General features: G+C 37.2%; 1 protein-coding gene across 1 annotated transcript; it reads right to left on the bottom strand.

Annotated features, from left to right (window-relative positions):
- Positions 1–2,225: 2,225 nt before the first annotated feature.
- myl13 (myosin, light chain 13) lies at positions 2,226–5,204 on the bottom strand. Its single transcript, XM_067606164.1, has 5 exons — positions 5,026–5,204; positions 3,380–3,407; positions 2,816–2,965; positions 2,443–2,616; positions 2,226–2,337 (listed from the first exon to the last, which is right to left on the bottom strand). Exons 1-5 carry the CDS (start codon positions 5,122–5,124, stop codon positions 2,231–2,233), a joined length of 558 nt encoding a protein of 185 aa, XP_067462265.1. The 5' UTR covers positions 5,125–5,204; the 3' UTR covers positions 2,226–2,230.
- Between the last annotated feature and the right edge of the window lie 10,150 nt (positions 5,205–15,354).

The following is a 15,354-nucleotide window of genomic DNA, read 5'->3' as shown; positions in this document are numbered from 1 at the left end:
ACAAAGTTTCCAAAGACATCAAATATGTTGCTGATTATGTTGCTGGATTTTGAGGAAATGTGTGCAAAATTGTGCACAAGACATCTAGCAGCCATAAAACTATCTCACTCACATTACTTTTTAGGAGTTTAAACAAGCTTGTAAAAAACACATGATACTGTTAGTGTGGACTGAGATTATTTTTCCAATCTTTAAGCTAATTTAAGGGTAAACAAAAGATGAAAAACTGTTATCCCATTGTAAAATATTTTGAATTATAACTTAAGAATTATCAGCTCAATTAAACTGAACAAAGCACTAAGCTAACTTAGCATTTTAATTGATATTTCAGCATGAAGATCAGCCCCATTTACAATGTGTTAGCAACCACAAAGAGATAAGTGGTAAACTGGCATGAAACCTACTGTATCTATAAGCTCCAAGAACGTGTTCAAGCAGCAGTGCAGCAGTCTGTGAGAAAGATGTTATTTGACTTAAGAAATGTGCATTTGAAAGAAAGATAAAAAAAAAAGATGTGTTATTTATCTCAAAGACCAGAAATAAATGTGTGTACGTTTTGCACTTTTGAGGTGAAAAAGCTTCTAGCAGTTATGCTAATTGAGATGATTATGAGTTTCTGTTTGAGGTGTTGAAAGATGAAGATTCAATGCAATGTAAATAGGGCTCTGCCATTGGTTGGATCAAATAGAAATTTAAATGTAAATGACATTCAATTTTGTGGCACCAGATTGGCTGTGTGTGTTTTAGAGGTTTAATATATTCTCATTGGTTGTTAAAAACAAGGCTGGAGCTTTGAAACTAACTACACAAGGAGTCAAAAACCATAACCACGTTTTCAGAATTATTAATATTAATTCAGCAAAGATGCACTCAGCATGTTGTTTTCCCCCCCCCAAGTATACTGAATCCCTAAATTGAAGAGAATGAAGAGATTATTTGAGCAATATCTCTCTCTGCTGGCAGAAGGTAGGAATTACTACTACAAGATGGGTGAATGGATCATATAATTGAATCCGTATTTTATGTTTTGTTTGATGTTTTGCAGTTCTTGTTATTGTTGTTTGGTTTTTTACCCCGGTCCTGCTGTATTTTTATTTTTTAATTTGCGATGACAGATAAACCTTTAGATTTGTTTTTTATTTTAAAAAGATATGATGTTGAACAGGATTTGTGTGAGTCAGTTAATATTTTCTGTATGGTAAGTTGAGACACTGATACAATAAGTTAGTGAACATTCATTTTACATTTTGTATCAGGTTTACAGACTTAAGTTGTGTTTTTTCTTTGTTTTACTTCTTAGTGAAATGGTTGAGTTATGGAGAGTTAAATAAGATTACAAAATATCTTATTAGGTACACCTAGCTAACCACTATCTTATATAATAAAATGATAATAGTAGTAATAGTAATTTTGAAATTTTATCTAAAAAATTATATTCTATAACACTATATTATTCTACACAATCATTTTAAATGCCAAACCACTTCTGTCTAAAAGAATCAACAAATGAAATACATTTTGTGGGATGCCTTTCTTTCTTTCCTGTTAACCCCATCCCCCTTTCATTTTTCCTGTGTCTATAACCTATGTTTTGCCTGTTCTTATATTTCTTTTCTATTTTAGTGATGTTAGACGAAGTGTTGCCTATTGTACTGTACACCTGGTGGACAGATGTGTAGGAAAATGAAATCTGTCAGCATCAATCCATGATGGAAGTCCATGACTGAAACATTGTTATTTCTAATTAATTCAGTGCTGATGGAAATAAATTCAACTTACTCTTGTGACATAAAGTGTGTATAACTCTCTTTAATAAGTTGTGGAGTACTGTATGTAAGTTTTCAGAAATGATCTCCTGTGGAAAATACAGACAATGAACCACAACTAAGGAGCACTGTTTTGGAAAAGAGAACAATGAATTTATTTATTCACCATGATCTACAATATGAACACGGGCAATGTGCAATGTGTACACAGCAGCAACACGAGGGGTCTCAGAAAAACAAGATGAAATATTGCTGAGTTATTGACCCATCTGAGACACATAGAAATGAGAAATATACAAGATGGGATTTACAGAAACATAAAGATCCTCTGCCGTCAAAAATTCAGGGTCTTCTTTTTCTGGTGATGGAGAAAAAGCAACTCATTACTCACTTATATTGATTTCATAATGCAGATTAACATAGCATCAGAATGACAATGAGGTTGAAATAGACATGTACCCTTTTTAAGATGCCATAATGTACTTTACAAAAGCTTCGTAATTTATGCATCCATTAGCGTCCTCTTGGTTTTGCATCAGCTGCTCCACCTCATCCTCCCGCATCTTCTCACCTGTGGCCCACAAGGAAAAAACCAAGATAAGTGTCACCTCCATACTTATCCTTATTATGACAGATTGTTTATGAAATCAGATTGCATTACGACTGTTCATCTCACCCAGTGTTGCCAGGACGTGTCTGAGCTCAGCACCCATAACTGTGCCGTTGCCCTCTTTGTCAAACACCCTCAGACCTTCCACAAAGTCCTCAAATGTTCCACGATCCTTAGCCTTGCAGATATGTTGGTGTATGGGCAGAAACTGATCAAAGTCGAGCATCTTAGACTGCATTTCTGTTGAAGATAATGACAATATAACATGAATCCTGCTTTTACCAAAAGAAAAAGAAAAAACACTAGACTGGTTTGACCAGTTGAACCTTATTTGAACCTTTCCTTGTATTCTGCCTTTGAACCAGATTCAACGCAGACTACTAACACCAATCTGACAGCATGCATTGACTTCAGGGGAATCACTCAGCGTACTACCCACCTTCAGCCTTGGGCTTTCCAAGCACAAACATGATCTCTGCGTTGGTAGGATTCTGTCCCAAAGCTCTAATCAGGTCACCACACTGGGCGTAAGTGATTTTCATCTCATTGGTTGGTGTCCTGTCGAACAGCTGGAAAGCATCTTTGAAGTCTGTGATCACAAAAACACCAGTTAATTCCTTTTAAATTCTACTCATTTCTTTGTGATGAAAAGCACATGCAGAATCTTTGAGGAAAGGCCTTGATGATGCTGAAAAGTAATGATGGCCTGCCTCGGTTAAAAGGGTCCTTGGCTAAAGACAAAGACAGAGAGGGTCACACCCTAACGTGTTTGGCTCTACTTTGATTCACATGAGCCTTTATCTCCTTTCAAAGGGATCAATTTAGGTGGATGTGTTTATTTCTGAATAATAGCGTAACCCTGGGCCACTGTGTCATCAGCTGTTGCTGAACATTTCTCACATATTAATAGAGATCATGATAACATAAACCACTCATTCCCTCTATAAATAGCTGACAGTCTCTGCAACACAAATGACAATTGTAACAACAACTTCAAACTTACCCTCAATTTGCTCGGGTGTGAATTCCAGCTGAAAAGAGACAAAGCAAACAAGGAGATTAGAAGCTGCCAATCACTCAAGAATGAGTATAGCTACAAAAACGAGTGAATGGAGAGCAAAAAAAGAGGAGAACAAACTGCTCGCCATGACCCCTGACAGTGCCTCCACTTTCATCATGTCATTCCAACAGATCGAGTTACAGTCTGCATCTGTTCTGTTTGTAGAGCATTGTTAATCAGTGACCTTGGGTCTAACACCCTCTTCTTACAGTATGTAAACTGTCAGCTACTGTTAGCTTCATTTGCGTTTATTTTTAGATGCAATATTTCGCAAAGAATCTTTGGCGCTATACTGTAAATACCACCAGGATGTGTTTCTTCAACAAGGTTAGGAATTCACTATGTAATGATTATGGTATGTTGAATATTTGAAAAAGAAAAGTGCTGCACATTTATATTTAGATTAGAATGAGATGCATTGAATTCATTAACCACTTGTTGAGTGAAACCAGTGGTTCAAAACTTTAAAGGGGACACTATTGAGAAATATGTTTCAGTTTTTGTAAATGCCTTGAAGCAAGAAAAAGGATTTACATGAACAACCAAATTATTATAAATAAATACCAAAGAGATATGAAGTTTTGTAGATATTTTTCAGAATTTAGGGTAAAATCAACTGTAGCGGAAAGAGACATAAATGCTGAACCTGCTACTGTATCTGCATGACAATTCACATTTAAAATCTGCATTGCACTCTAGTTTAATCTGTCATTCTAAGTCTAAAAATTAACCGTTATTCTAAACGCCCATGACAAATGTTGACTATTTATACTCCATGTATATGTTGGACTGCCATCAGATAGAGCCCTCAGTTTCTGTCTGATGTCTGGATATCTACAAAACCCAGCCCCTCCGTGAGGCTTAGTAAAAATATTATCCAAACACTTATCTAAGCATGTTTAAAGATGGATGGCGACGGATATAATTATCTATATTTTTCTTCCTGCTGGTTTTTCCGCCCTTTTGCCCTCGGAGGAATGATGCGGGTGGTCTGCTATTCACAGACATAATGAAAATCATATTCTGTGGCTTTCATTGTAACATGGTGGCTCGCTTAACCAGGAAAACATTTATCCATTGAGAAGGGGCCAAGTCAGCAGAAGACAATGTTTCCATGATGTGTGGTATCAGCCAGTTTGAACTTAACAGAAACTTGTAACAGTTTGTTCAACTGTCTGGTGTAATTTGCTGTGCATGTTTAAAGTTTAATAAATATTCTGTAAAGCTGTAAAATAGCTATAATACATACTGTATTGCCAATATAACTAGAATCATCCAAATGGCTGCACAGTCCAGTTTTGCATGCACTGCCAGGTTTATGTCACACGGTGTCTCTGATGTTCTTTAGAGACATGCTTGGCTCGTAACCATGGAACAATTTCTATGAAATTTCCTTTTCATCCTTATTAGTGATACTCTAATTGTAAAATGCATAAAAATGCTGTAGAAGAAATCTCTGAATTTCAATTTTAATTTCTAGTGTGACTGATGTCAAAGATTAAAACACTCTAATCTTAAATCTCAAAACAAACTGCAGATCATTTTCAGTCTATGCATTGCCAAATGTTGCGGTTTATGTTTTGTTTTACCGTGACTGTTGCAGGGTCAAACGGTGGGGTCTTAGGGCGCTCAGGCTCTGGAGGTTTGGGTGGAGGAGGTGGGGGCTCTTCCTTCTTCTTAGGGGCCATTGCAAGAAGCTCTCAGGAGACAAAGGGGAGGACTGACGAAGCAGAGGGATCCAGTTAGAATGGATGGAGGCAACCCATTAGAGGCCGGGTCCCTTTATTCACTGTCCACAGGTGTCATCTCCTCCCCCTCCCTGCCCCAACACATTGCCCACAATAGGAGGAGGACTATAAAAGGATATGCCTTTGTGCTTCTATTTAAGACGAAGGTTGTTGTGCATGTCATCAGAATATGGATGATGGAAAATTATATTAGCTGAGCCTGGAACCGTCTGTTAATCAAGCTATTTCCATCAACACAAAGTTAGACCTCGACTAACCTCCCTTATCTTGGACTGTTGACCTTGTTTGGTGAAGTGTGGCGGTTATTAGTGAGGAGGGGATGAGGAAAATGATGATTGCTGGACAAGAGCGGGTGAAGTTGTTTAAATTACAATGTCACAATGTTGTATGATGAACTGCAATTCCCAGCAATTATCCTTGATTATCATTCAAATTGTGACTTGTGAGAAAGCTTCACTGTGCACATGATGTGCCAGGACTTCATGGTGACCGTTTATCTGTTCTGATCAGGGGGCTTTGCTGAGCATTAAACTCCAGTCCACCCTAAAATAGGATGTTGTGTCTGTCTGATCCCTGACTTTCGAGTACAGTTATATGTGAACAAGCCCCTCTTAAAGCCAAGTGTCAAGAACATAGAAGTCAGGAAAGTAATGTGGAATGACACTGAGTGCCACTTTGTGAAGCTGCCATTCACACTTGGATGGAGACAGCCTTTGTAGACAGAGTGGCAGCCAGGGTGATGTTTTAGTGTGAGCACTGAGGTGAAATAAAAACCATGTGAGTGTAAATAACTCGAGCAAACATTCAATTAATTTGCAGATTAATTTAGAGTGGTACAGCCTCCAAAGATCATGCTCGACATTCTTATTAGAGTAAAAAAACTGAGGGGACCCCGTGCACAGCAGTGCTTCTCTCCTGGGTGCCATCAATATTCCAGCGCACACCAGGATGCTAGGATTGACACTTTTTATTAACAGATTACATTCAAAATAAAAAGGGGCGAACTACGTGTCTGGCATGTTGCTTCATCAGATTCACTTTCACTCAGACTCTTATTAGAGGATTAATTTCTTTGATTTCAGATTTCACAATTGCTGCTTAAGATGTTAATCTTAATATTATTTTCTTTCCAATAGCATTTGTTACACTGCACCCACACTGTAGAACTGTAACCACACAGTAACATACACACTGATATGCCACCAGTCTATCAACCCAGCCGATTTCTCAAGTCACAAGACAATAGAGGTAATGGTGTTTATGCTTTCTTCTTTTTAAAACTCAAGATACTTTAGTTTAGTTTAGCTTTTTTGAAGCTTTTTTAGTGTCTTGTCTGTCTATCTGTGTCATTTAACTTTTTTTTGTTTTCTCGCAGTGTAGAAGCTTTTTTTAGATGTTTGAATATGAGATTGTGTTCTACAAATAAACTTGAATTTGAACTCACAATGTGGATATTATTCAAAGACAGTTCATAATAAGTGCTCACAAAGGTTGAAGCAGTAAATCAATTTAACTATTTAGCAATAAATGTAAATGTACTTCATTTATGTTATCAAGAAAGAAAGCTTTGATTTAAAGTTTTACCAATGATGGTATGCTTGAAGAATGAACTTTTCCTCATGTTACAAGACAGCTTATTCAAATAGTTTTTCTCATGGCAGCAGGTAAGACTGAGGTCATAAATAATAATCATAATCATCATTATCATGAGGGCTGAGTCATTTAGCTGACAGCCTACAATCCTGCAAGACTAAAAATGTTTTTTATATTATTCAGTTTGTACGACTGTGGTTATTTTTATTTTGGGGCAATGGGGAGTAGGTATGGATTAAAAAGGACATGTGTGTGCAGGTGTTGTGATCTATATTTATTTTTTATCTCTTGACATATGGAGGATGAAGTATGACCTGACCATAAATAAACAAAATGAAAAAAAAGAAACAGTTTCTCATGCACCTTCAAAGGCTTGTCTGACTCAGAACAATCCATTAACAATACAGCAATAAAAAAAACATTCTTGCCAAGAAATATATAGTTTTTTTGTATTTTTCATTTTGAATCAATGTACCCCATAAATTATTTATTTTTCTTCACTCTATAGCTTGATAATTTATAACCACACAGACATCATTACATCCCTTTGTCTTTGCTCTGAAAAATACTCAACAGCTGTTCTCTCAGCTTGTATTTAAAGCCCCGGCTCCCCGCTTATCTCATGTGACAAATGTGGCAACCAATCAAGTCAATAGTAGCAAATGGTGAGTTATGGCAAATTCATTGTCAGGAAATGTTCTGGCACACATGTGGTCTGGAGGCGTGGCCTTTATCATCATTTGTTGGGCTTGCAATGCTGTACCACATACATTCCTCTTATGTCTTTGCCCTTAAAGCCCGGTTTTGAAGAGGAAATGAATGGGTTTTTAGATTTCCTGTCCATAATGAAAAGCAAAGACTTTTAAGTCAATATGAGTACTGAATGAGCTCAGATATCATCTTTGCTCTGCAATGACAGGTTGGAAAAACCAAAATTACCCTGTTCAGGGAGTCTGAACAGGGTAATTTCACCGTGGTGATGATAATTCAGTTGTCATGCATGATTAAAAAAAATCTAACAATGTCAATCAAACACAAATCATAATGAAGTAACTGGAGGATTTAATCAACATTCATGGGGTGATGTCACAGACAATATTGGGTTCAGACCAAGATGGCAGCTCACATTGGCATGACCTGTCAGTAACAATTTGTAGAAAGGAATTGCATGGATTGTTTTAAGACTGTTGTAGACTTTTTGACATATCAGAGCAAATTGATATTGTTCACTCATGCATGAGAAGACACCAAAACATAATGTCAGATCAAGAGAATCTCATCCTTTAAACACAATTACAAGAAAGACACACACAGAAAAATAATTAGCCTCATTCTGCTTCTCTTTCTCTCTCTCTGTGGCCTGAGCTGCCGTGGGAGCAATGGGACATCGGAGCATAAAATGATCACAAAATTACTGAGTACTGTAGAAATAATAAGTCATGGCTGCAGTTTGTTCCTCATTATTTCCAAATAGCACATGACTGAAGTTGTCACAGTCTGGCTAAAGCTAACCTACAGTGAGATGCAGACGGAAACTGTGTACTGTATGTCAGTCCGAGTATAAATGGATCCAGCCCTGCATAGCACACTGCTAACCGCCCTTCATATCCAACCAGGTGATTGCCATTGACAGGCTGTAGCAACAATTCACAACATGACCAACCACATCGAGTCAAGCTCCTAAAACATCTAGGACCTGTGCAGTTTGCTATTTTGGAGTTAGCCTGTTGTCTGGCTGGTATGTACCTTGGAAAGCCTCCAATCTGTTCACAATGCCAATTGTTACTTGGACCCATCAGATGACCTTCAGTGCAGCTGTGGCCTTTGCAGTATGGTGGTTTAAAAGCCTGGATAAAAGCAGGGCTGTTATATAATTACCCCCAAAAAGTGGTAGAGCAATTCAGATGTGGCACTACAGCAATGCTGTTATTTATCAAGAGGGAATCTTGTGGCTGAAAGACACAAAACCACAATTTCAAACCATTAATCAACTGTCCAAAGTGTCACTGCTGTGCAGTTCAATTTTGAGGCAATATATCTCACCCTGCTTCATGCGTCAAGTGTGAAACCCAGTTAAGGAAGATACAGAGAACCCTATTTTCTGAAGGAGGAGGTGGATGATGAAAAGGAGTAATGCTCTGAAATCAGCTGCAGTAGCTCCCCTGAGAGGAAACGTTATGACAGGAAAGTTAAATAATTCAGACAATTGTTTCAACAAATCACAATTTTGAATATGAACTTTGATTCAACTCTCTTATTTGTATTAATCATATGAAAATCATTGTTTATTACTACATCTTTTTGAGCGTGTGCAATTTCATGTAGGCTAAGTATAGGTTTTAGGGTTGTTTGCTTGTAAAATAAGATGAATCTTTAATTGAAGACACTTGAAGACACATTATATGATCTCATATGTATTTTGCTCCTCGCTCCTAAATTAATCCTATAGCCTCAATTTAATTCATTATAACTGATCAAGTGGATCAATCAACTAACTAGGACAAAAAAAAATCAGACCAAATCATTCCAGTCCCACATTGGTTTCTTTCAGAATACAATTTTCAAATTCTCCTCTTGGTAAACAAAGCTCTTAATGGCCTGGCTCCACAGTGTATACAGTATCAGGCATGCTCTCAGTGTGCAAACCCAACGGATCTCTCAGGTCACAAGGCGCCAATCTCCTCAATGTGCCCAGAGCGTTTTCAAAGTCAGGTGAGATATCATTATGCACGTCAGACTTGCTTCAACAATGTGCTGTTAAAAAAGCAAACTAAAGACTTGAATTTATTCAGTCTTTATTCTCTTAAAGGAATTTACCTGGGCCTTAGTATTGTTGTACAGAATATACAGTATATGTATGTGTATGAATGTGTTCAGTATTCCTGTTTATGTTTGTATAAATGCATCTATGTATATGTGTACATGCACATATTTGTCTCTTTGTTTAATTATTTTATTATCATTATTTAATTATCATTTATTTAATAGAAAAAAATAATTATTGTTTTGAACCGTCACACTATATGAATTTATAGACGTAAACATGGTTATGATGTAATCGATCTAGATACATTTGTATCCACCAATTGAATACTGTTTAAAAATGTAATAAATTAGATAGTTTTTACATTAAAAAAAATGTCCCATTACTAATATTTGACTTGAGGTACGTTCACATATAAGATTAAAGAGTTATAGATTTAAACTTCCACCTTTTAGCCTTTTGTGTTTTTCACATCTGATCACTATTCAAAATATATAACCCTGATTCCTGCTGTTTGCAAACAGTTCTGCTCTAAATCAACTGCACCAGAGAACATTCATTCATTTCATTGTTGTTTATTTTTTTAAATTAACTGTACAAATATATCCTGTTAATACACAGCCATAGTTTATTTACACTGTAATTTTACATTGGTATTTATACTGTTATTTATATTCTGCTTCTTGGCACACACACATAGTTTTATTATGTCAATATGCACGCACGAAGTCCACCCATACTACACAGAATGTTTGTAATTTACTGTCCATCTCTTTCTTACTCAGTTAAGTTTGTGTTTGTGGTTATGTTTAATGTTCATGTTTATTGCACTTTCTTTTGTCTTCTTGACTACATTCAATTCGTTGTACTTGCTACTCAGCGCATAAATCTGATTCTGTACTTGAAGGACCTTCCAATAATGTTGGAAGTGATAGCAGATTCCAATCTTGTGATTTGTTTCTTTTGTGGCCGGGGAGCCCTTTTATTTACATTTAGATTGCCTTAAACTGCAGTACCAAGTGTATTCAGCACTCTGCAACTGCATTAACAGACAGAAACTCCCTTAGGGCTTTGTATTACCTCTCTGTGGAGCTGTGGCGACACTGCTCCACTGCGATCATTTACCAGCACTCAGGATATAGTGTGTCCATGCCAACGCTAATACTAATAAGGTTGTTAATACACCAGCCGGATTCCCGGTAGGTGTGACGTGTTCATTATCAAATCCACAAGGCCGTCAGTGAAGTGCGTGAGCATGTAATTAAACTGTCCCCTGTCCAACTCGGACCAAATGCGGCATCCAGTTTAGTGTGCAGAAGTGGTGACGCTGCCAGTCTGTGCAGGCTTCACTCCAACATAGACTCTGTTGCTATGTTGTTTGGCAGAAGTTCTTATTTAGTAACGATAATATAAACACTGTTTTTGGGGGACACAGCAGGATTTCCGTATATAAAACATTTTCGCCTTAATAAATAATGTTTTCCTGTTTGTGTGTGTGTGTGTGTGTGTGTGTGTGTGTGTGTGTGTGTGTGTGTGTGCGTGAGTGAGCGTGAGTGTGCGTTGTCAGGACACAACATACAAATAAACTAATTTAACTATTCCTGGTTCCATTTTTTCACAATCAGTTAAACACCTCTAATTTTTATTGAAGATGCATCCTTAGTGTTCACAAATGAAAAGTTCATGCATCAAAGATTACAATCTGAAAAGTAATTTGGAAGTTGTAGGCTATCATTTATTCAGGGGCAGGATGTCAGTCTGGAAGCCTAAATTATAAGTTGTCGTCATCTGTGTTGTCACATACCAGCAAGCTGAGCCATCAGCTGAGCCACAGTGCCCTCCTTTGGTCACAGGGTAGCCTATCATTCATCAGTTTGAACCTTCTAGTAGTGGCATACTTAAACTCCCAGTTTAATTGATTTGTCCTCCTTTAATTGCCTCATTTCACCTTCTCCCCCTACTTTCATTCTGGATGTTTTTACCTCAGTGAGCATGAGTTTACAAACAGAAACAAGGGGGTAATTTAGACATTTGGATGCTGAGCACTGCTGAGCGGCATCACTGAATCACTCTATCATTTTCAAGATAACCTTGTTTATAATGTATGCTCACATTAGGTGGATGACACATTTGATTAAAAACCCATCTGCCAGCATCTCCTTACCCCGTCAGGACTGTACAGCTCTTTCTTTAGACAATGAAAAGCAAGAGATATTTACTAGGGGTACCTTATGTGTATTGATTGTCATGGGTAAATTCATTCTCTGATTTGACACAGCAGAGCAATAGGCAGCCTTTCTGCAGCACAGTGAACAACACCAGAACGTCCTTGCTGCGAGGCGACAGTGCTAACCGCCAAGCCACTGTGACAAGTGGTCGTTTATTTTAAAATTGTATTCTGGGTTGTGATCTGTCTGCAGAGTGCAGCAACAGCATTAAACTTACAAACAACCTTCTGTGTCGCAGCTGCTCTTCACTCCTTCAACCCCAGCGCTGCTGTTTGTTATTGATCAGTTAAATGGCCTATTCTCTGCTCTGTCTGCATCCTGTTCATTCAGCAGCCAGATCTCTGTGTTCAGGAAAGAAGAGCAAATTTGAACTGTGAGGAATCCAGTGTTTACACTATATTTGGCTGTGAAATTTAATGATTCTGGTGGTGATTTATAAGTGACAGGAAGCATTTCCTAAAACTTGAAATGTCAATACATTGATGGTGACGACTGAGCAGATAGTGTCTGACCCGAATCTATGTGTCATGTAATATAAAAAGACTCACATAAAAACAAATAGTTTATTCCACATTCTACATACATAATTTCAAGCTGATTTTTTGAGATTAGTTTGGTTTACTGATAATTATGTCCGATATACTGTAACTGTTCTAAATACTTCTGATCTACCTGGATGGGTCAGTTGGACTCACCTGAACAATTTCAGTTGCTTTATCCAGTTGCCTAAATCACAACACATATTTCTATTTTCAATATATAGTTTCATTGTACAAAAACTGTTAGAACATTTTGTTAAATAATGACTAATGTTGTTTTCATTCGTTTTTATTTTTTGTTTTTTTCTGTTTCTATGTCAGGCAGTGATCAAATGACAAAACAGCAAAATATAACTGAAAACAGAATTCTGTTATTGAGACTGAAAGTTTATTCTTGGTCTTTCGAAACAGCAATTGACAACACACTCTCCATTTAATAGCTTTTGGAGCTACTCTTCCTCAGCAGTGTCAGAGTTTGCTTGTTTTTCATGGAAAATTAGATGTTATTTTTATGCTGCTTGAAAACTCAACAACAGCTATTAGATCATGAGCGAACTTTCAGTCTCAACCTTCGAGCAAACATGGCTGAGAAGTTCTTAAAGTGCTGAGAAAAATGTGAATTTGAACAGCTGCAATTTCACAATGACAGATGGCAAACACCATTAGCAGAGGAAGATTGTGTGATACAGCTGAAAGCTCCAGAACAGCTACACAGAATCTGTTTTGTCAACTAGCATTCTGTTAGATTCTGCATGTTTGCAAACTCGTACTCTACTTTCTGGACTTTGACATTAGTAACACACACAATGCCAGCACAATTGTTTGTTTGTTTTTCTACCACTGTCTCATTGCAAAAGACTTTGGTTACAAAGGAATCTGTTGACACTGTTAGACATTGTTGACTGTGAAACATGACAGCACCCTTCTGTACTTCAAATAAGAAGAAGTTTGGTGTTGTTTTGGTTGTGTTTGTTGGCTTGTTTGCGCGTGTTTTTTTATTTACGTGTATTTGTGTTTTAATTGTAATCCTGAATTTCGGAATAATTTGTGATGTGAATCTTGAGTAGGGTTCTTACTGGACATCCTTTGCAAGGACCCTTGTTTATAACAAAATGTGTCATTTTAATGAGTAATATATACTTTACCAGTAGGTGGAATGTATGACTTTCAAAACCCTTGTGGGAGAAAAAAGCATTTGTATTTGTATTAATTCAAGACCTGTTGCTGTTGTAGTGATCACTAAGTTCTGTATAGAGGTCAGTCAAAGTCATTAGTTTCTTAATGCTGCCTTATCTTCCTGAGCCATATGTTTAATCAAGGTGGTCTCCAAAGCTATCAACATCAAGGTGGAAAAATGAGGCTTGTAATCATAGACATCCACCTCAGCAGTGCGTATGTGTATGTGTGTTCAGGGTGACAAGAAAGAAGATTCTTTGGCCACATTTGTTCCTTTACTCTATTTCTGGGGTATTCCTTTGGGAGACCTGAGTGGGTGAGCACCGTGAGCTGTCAAGCTCACAAGAGTTGATTCAGAAAGGATGAGTTGACCCTGTTCCAACTGGAAATAGCTTTCTCTGGGGTACTCCACCATTGTATTGTGCATGATGTTTGTTGTCTTGAAATCATGGCTACAGTAAATGGAAATGATTAAAAATGAAAAGAAAGCCCTTTTATAAACTCCCAAGTGCATTTTAGGGGCTGACTAGTGGTCGTGCGAAATTCACGGTTTTCACTCGTGAACTGTATTTCTGCATGTTTAACATTCACACGTAAATAAAATTTTTGAATTTCTTTGTTAGTGGTTATGTGAAGAGGTGAAAATGCGGGTGGAAGCATGAACATAAATGTTCATATGGAAGAGATAAAACTGAAAGTATAAATAGAAATGTTCACATCTGAAGTCATACGTGCTACATGAAACCATAAGTATGGTGCAAAAAAAATGTTCCCACATGAAAACCATCATGTGTCCAAAACATACATGTGCTTTGAATTTATATGTGGGTTTTCACTAGACTTTTGGGAAATGCGTCACACAGATATAGAGTTACAGTGTCCCCACTCCTAGATTGACTCACATATAGTAGCAGCAGGTATTCAGGGTATATTGTTTGATTGTTTTCAGTTCATATGTAAAGCAAAAATAATAACGATAATAATAATGTTAAGTGTGAATACTGGCTTGTTTATCTGGCGCCAAAAATAAAATGAAAAAAAAAAAAAAACTTGGACGGATGTTAACATCCAATGAAAGCCAGTGAATGATTCAGGAAGATATCTGACATCTATAACAGATAGATTAAAAAATCGGTTAGTGTAATATTTAATGGATTTCTTGCAGACTCTGTATCAAGGACTTTGAACCCATGTTCAACTTCCTGGATGATGGAAAATTTCTCACATCTTCCCTGCGAGTGGTCCCATGGACATTGACATCTGACTCCCATCATACAACCAATATAAAATCAAGAAAAGAGGCATCTACAAACTGACTTGATATTGAATGGGATTCAGACTACAAAGGCAGCTTGCCAAGCTCCTTCAAAGAAAATTGCACCATCATTTTATATACTTGGCTGCTGCAAATGGCTCAGTGAATGAACACCTCTTATACCCCTAAAGATGCTCATGTCTGTTTTGGTGCAAATAACGGATGATGTTTGCCAGAGCACTTGGGATACTCACCAGAGGTGGATATTAATCATTCCAGATGGATGTCAAGGATCAGAAGCAGCACACTTCAGTGATGAATATGATGCTGGAAGCTGCACGACAGGGTCGCAAGGTGAAAAGTGAAGATTTTCATAGCCAGGATAAGTACCATAACCAGGCATAATGGCATGAAGACACAGTAACAGTGAGGCACATTTAACCTTTAAGAGAGAAAAGCCTGTTCTATGTTTTATTTTTAAGAGAGAAGAAAGAGTGAGGCACATTTAACCTTTAAGAGAGAAAAGCCTGTACTATGTTTTATTTTTAAGAGAGAGGAAAGAGAATAAGAGAGATGTTGCCAGATTGAAAATGGAATGGAGATTATGCATATTAT

This window comes from Thunnus thynnus, chromosome 12, assembly GCF_963924715.1.
Source record: "Thunnus thynnus chromosome 12, fThuThy2.1, whole genome shotgun sequence".
NCBI lineage: Eukaryota > Metazoa > Chordata > Actinopteri > Scombriformes > Scombridae > Thunnus > Thunnus thynnus.
The sequence above is the reverse complement of the archived record's forward strand: the minus strand, read 5'-3'. Positions and strand labels throughout refer to the sequence as shown.

Excerpts from the sequence above, each read along its gene's own strand:
- myl13 (XM_067606164.1), bottom strand. The coding sequence starts at position 5,124 with ATGGCCCCTAAGAAGAAGGAAGAGCCCCCACCTCCTCCACCCAAACCT. Across the intron at positions 2,966-3,379 it reads CACACCCGAGCAAATTGAGG|ACTTCAAAGATGCTTTCCAG; the intron begins GTAAGTTTGAAG and ends TTGTGATCACAG. Across the intron at positions 2,617-2,815 it reads TGGAAAGCCCAAGGCTGAAG|AAATGCAGTCTAAGATGCTC; the intron begins GTGGGTAGTACG and ends TATCTTCAACAG.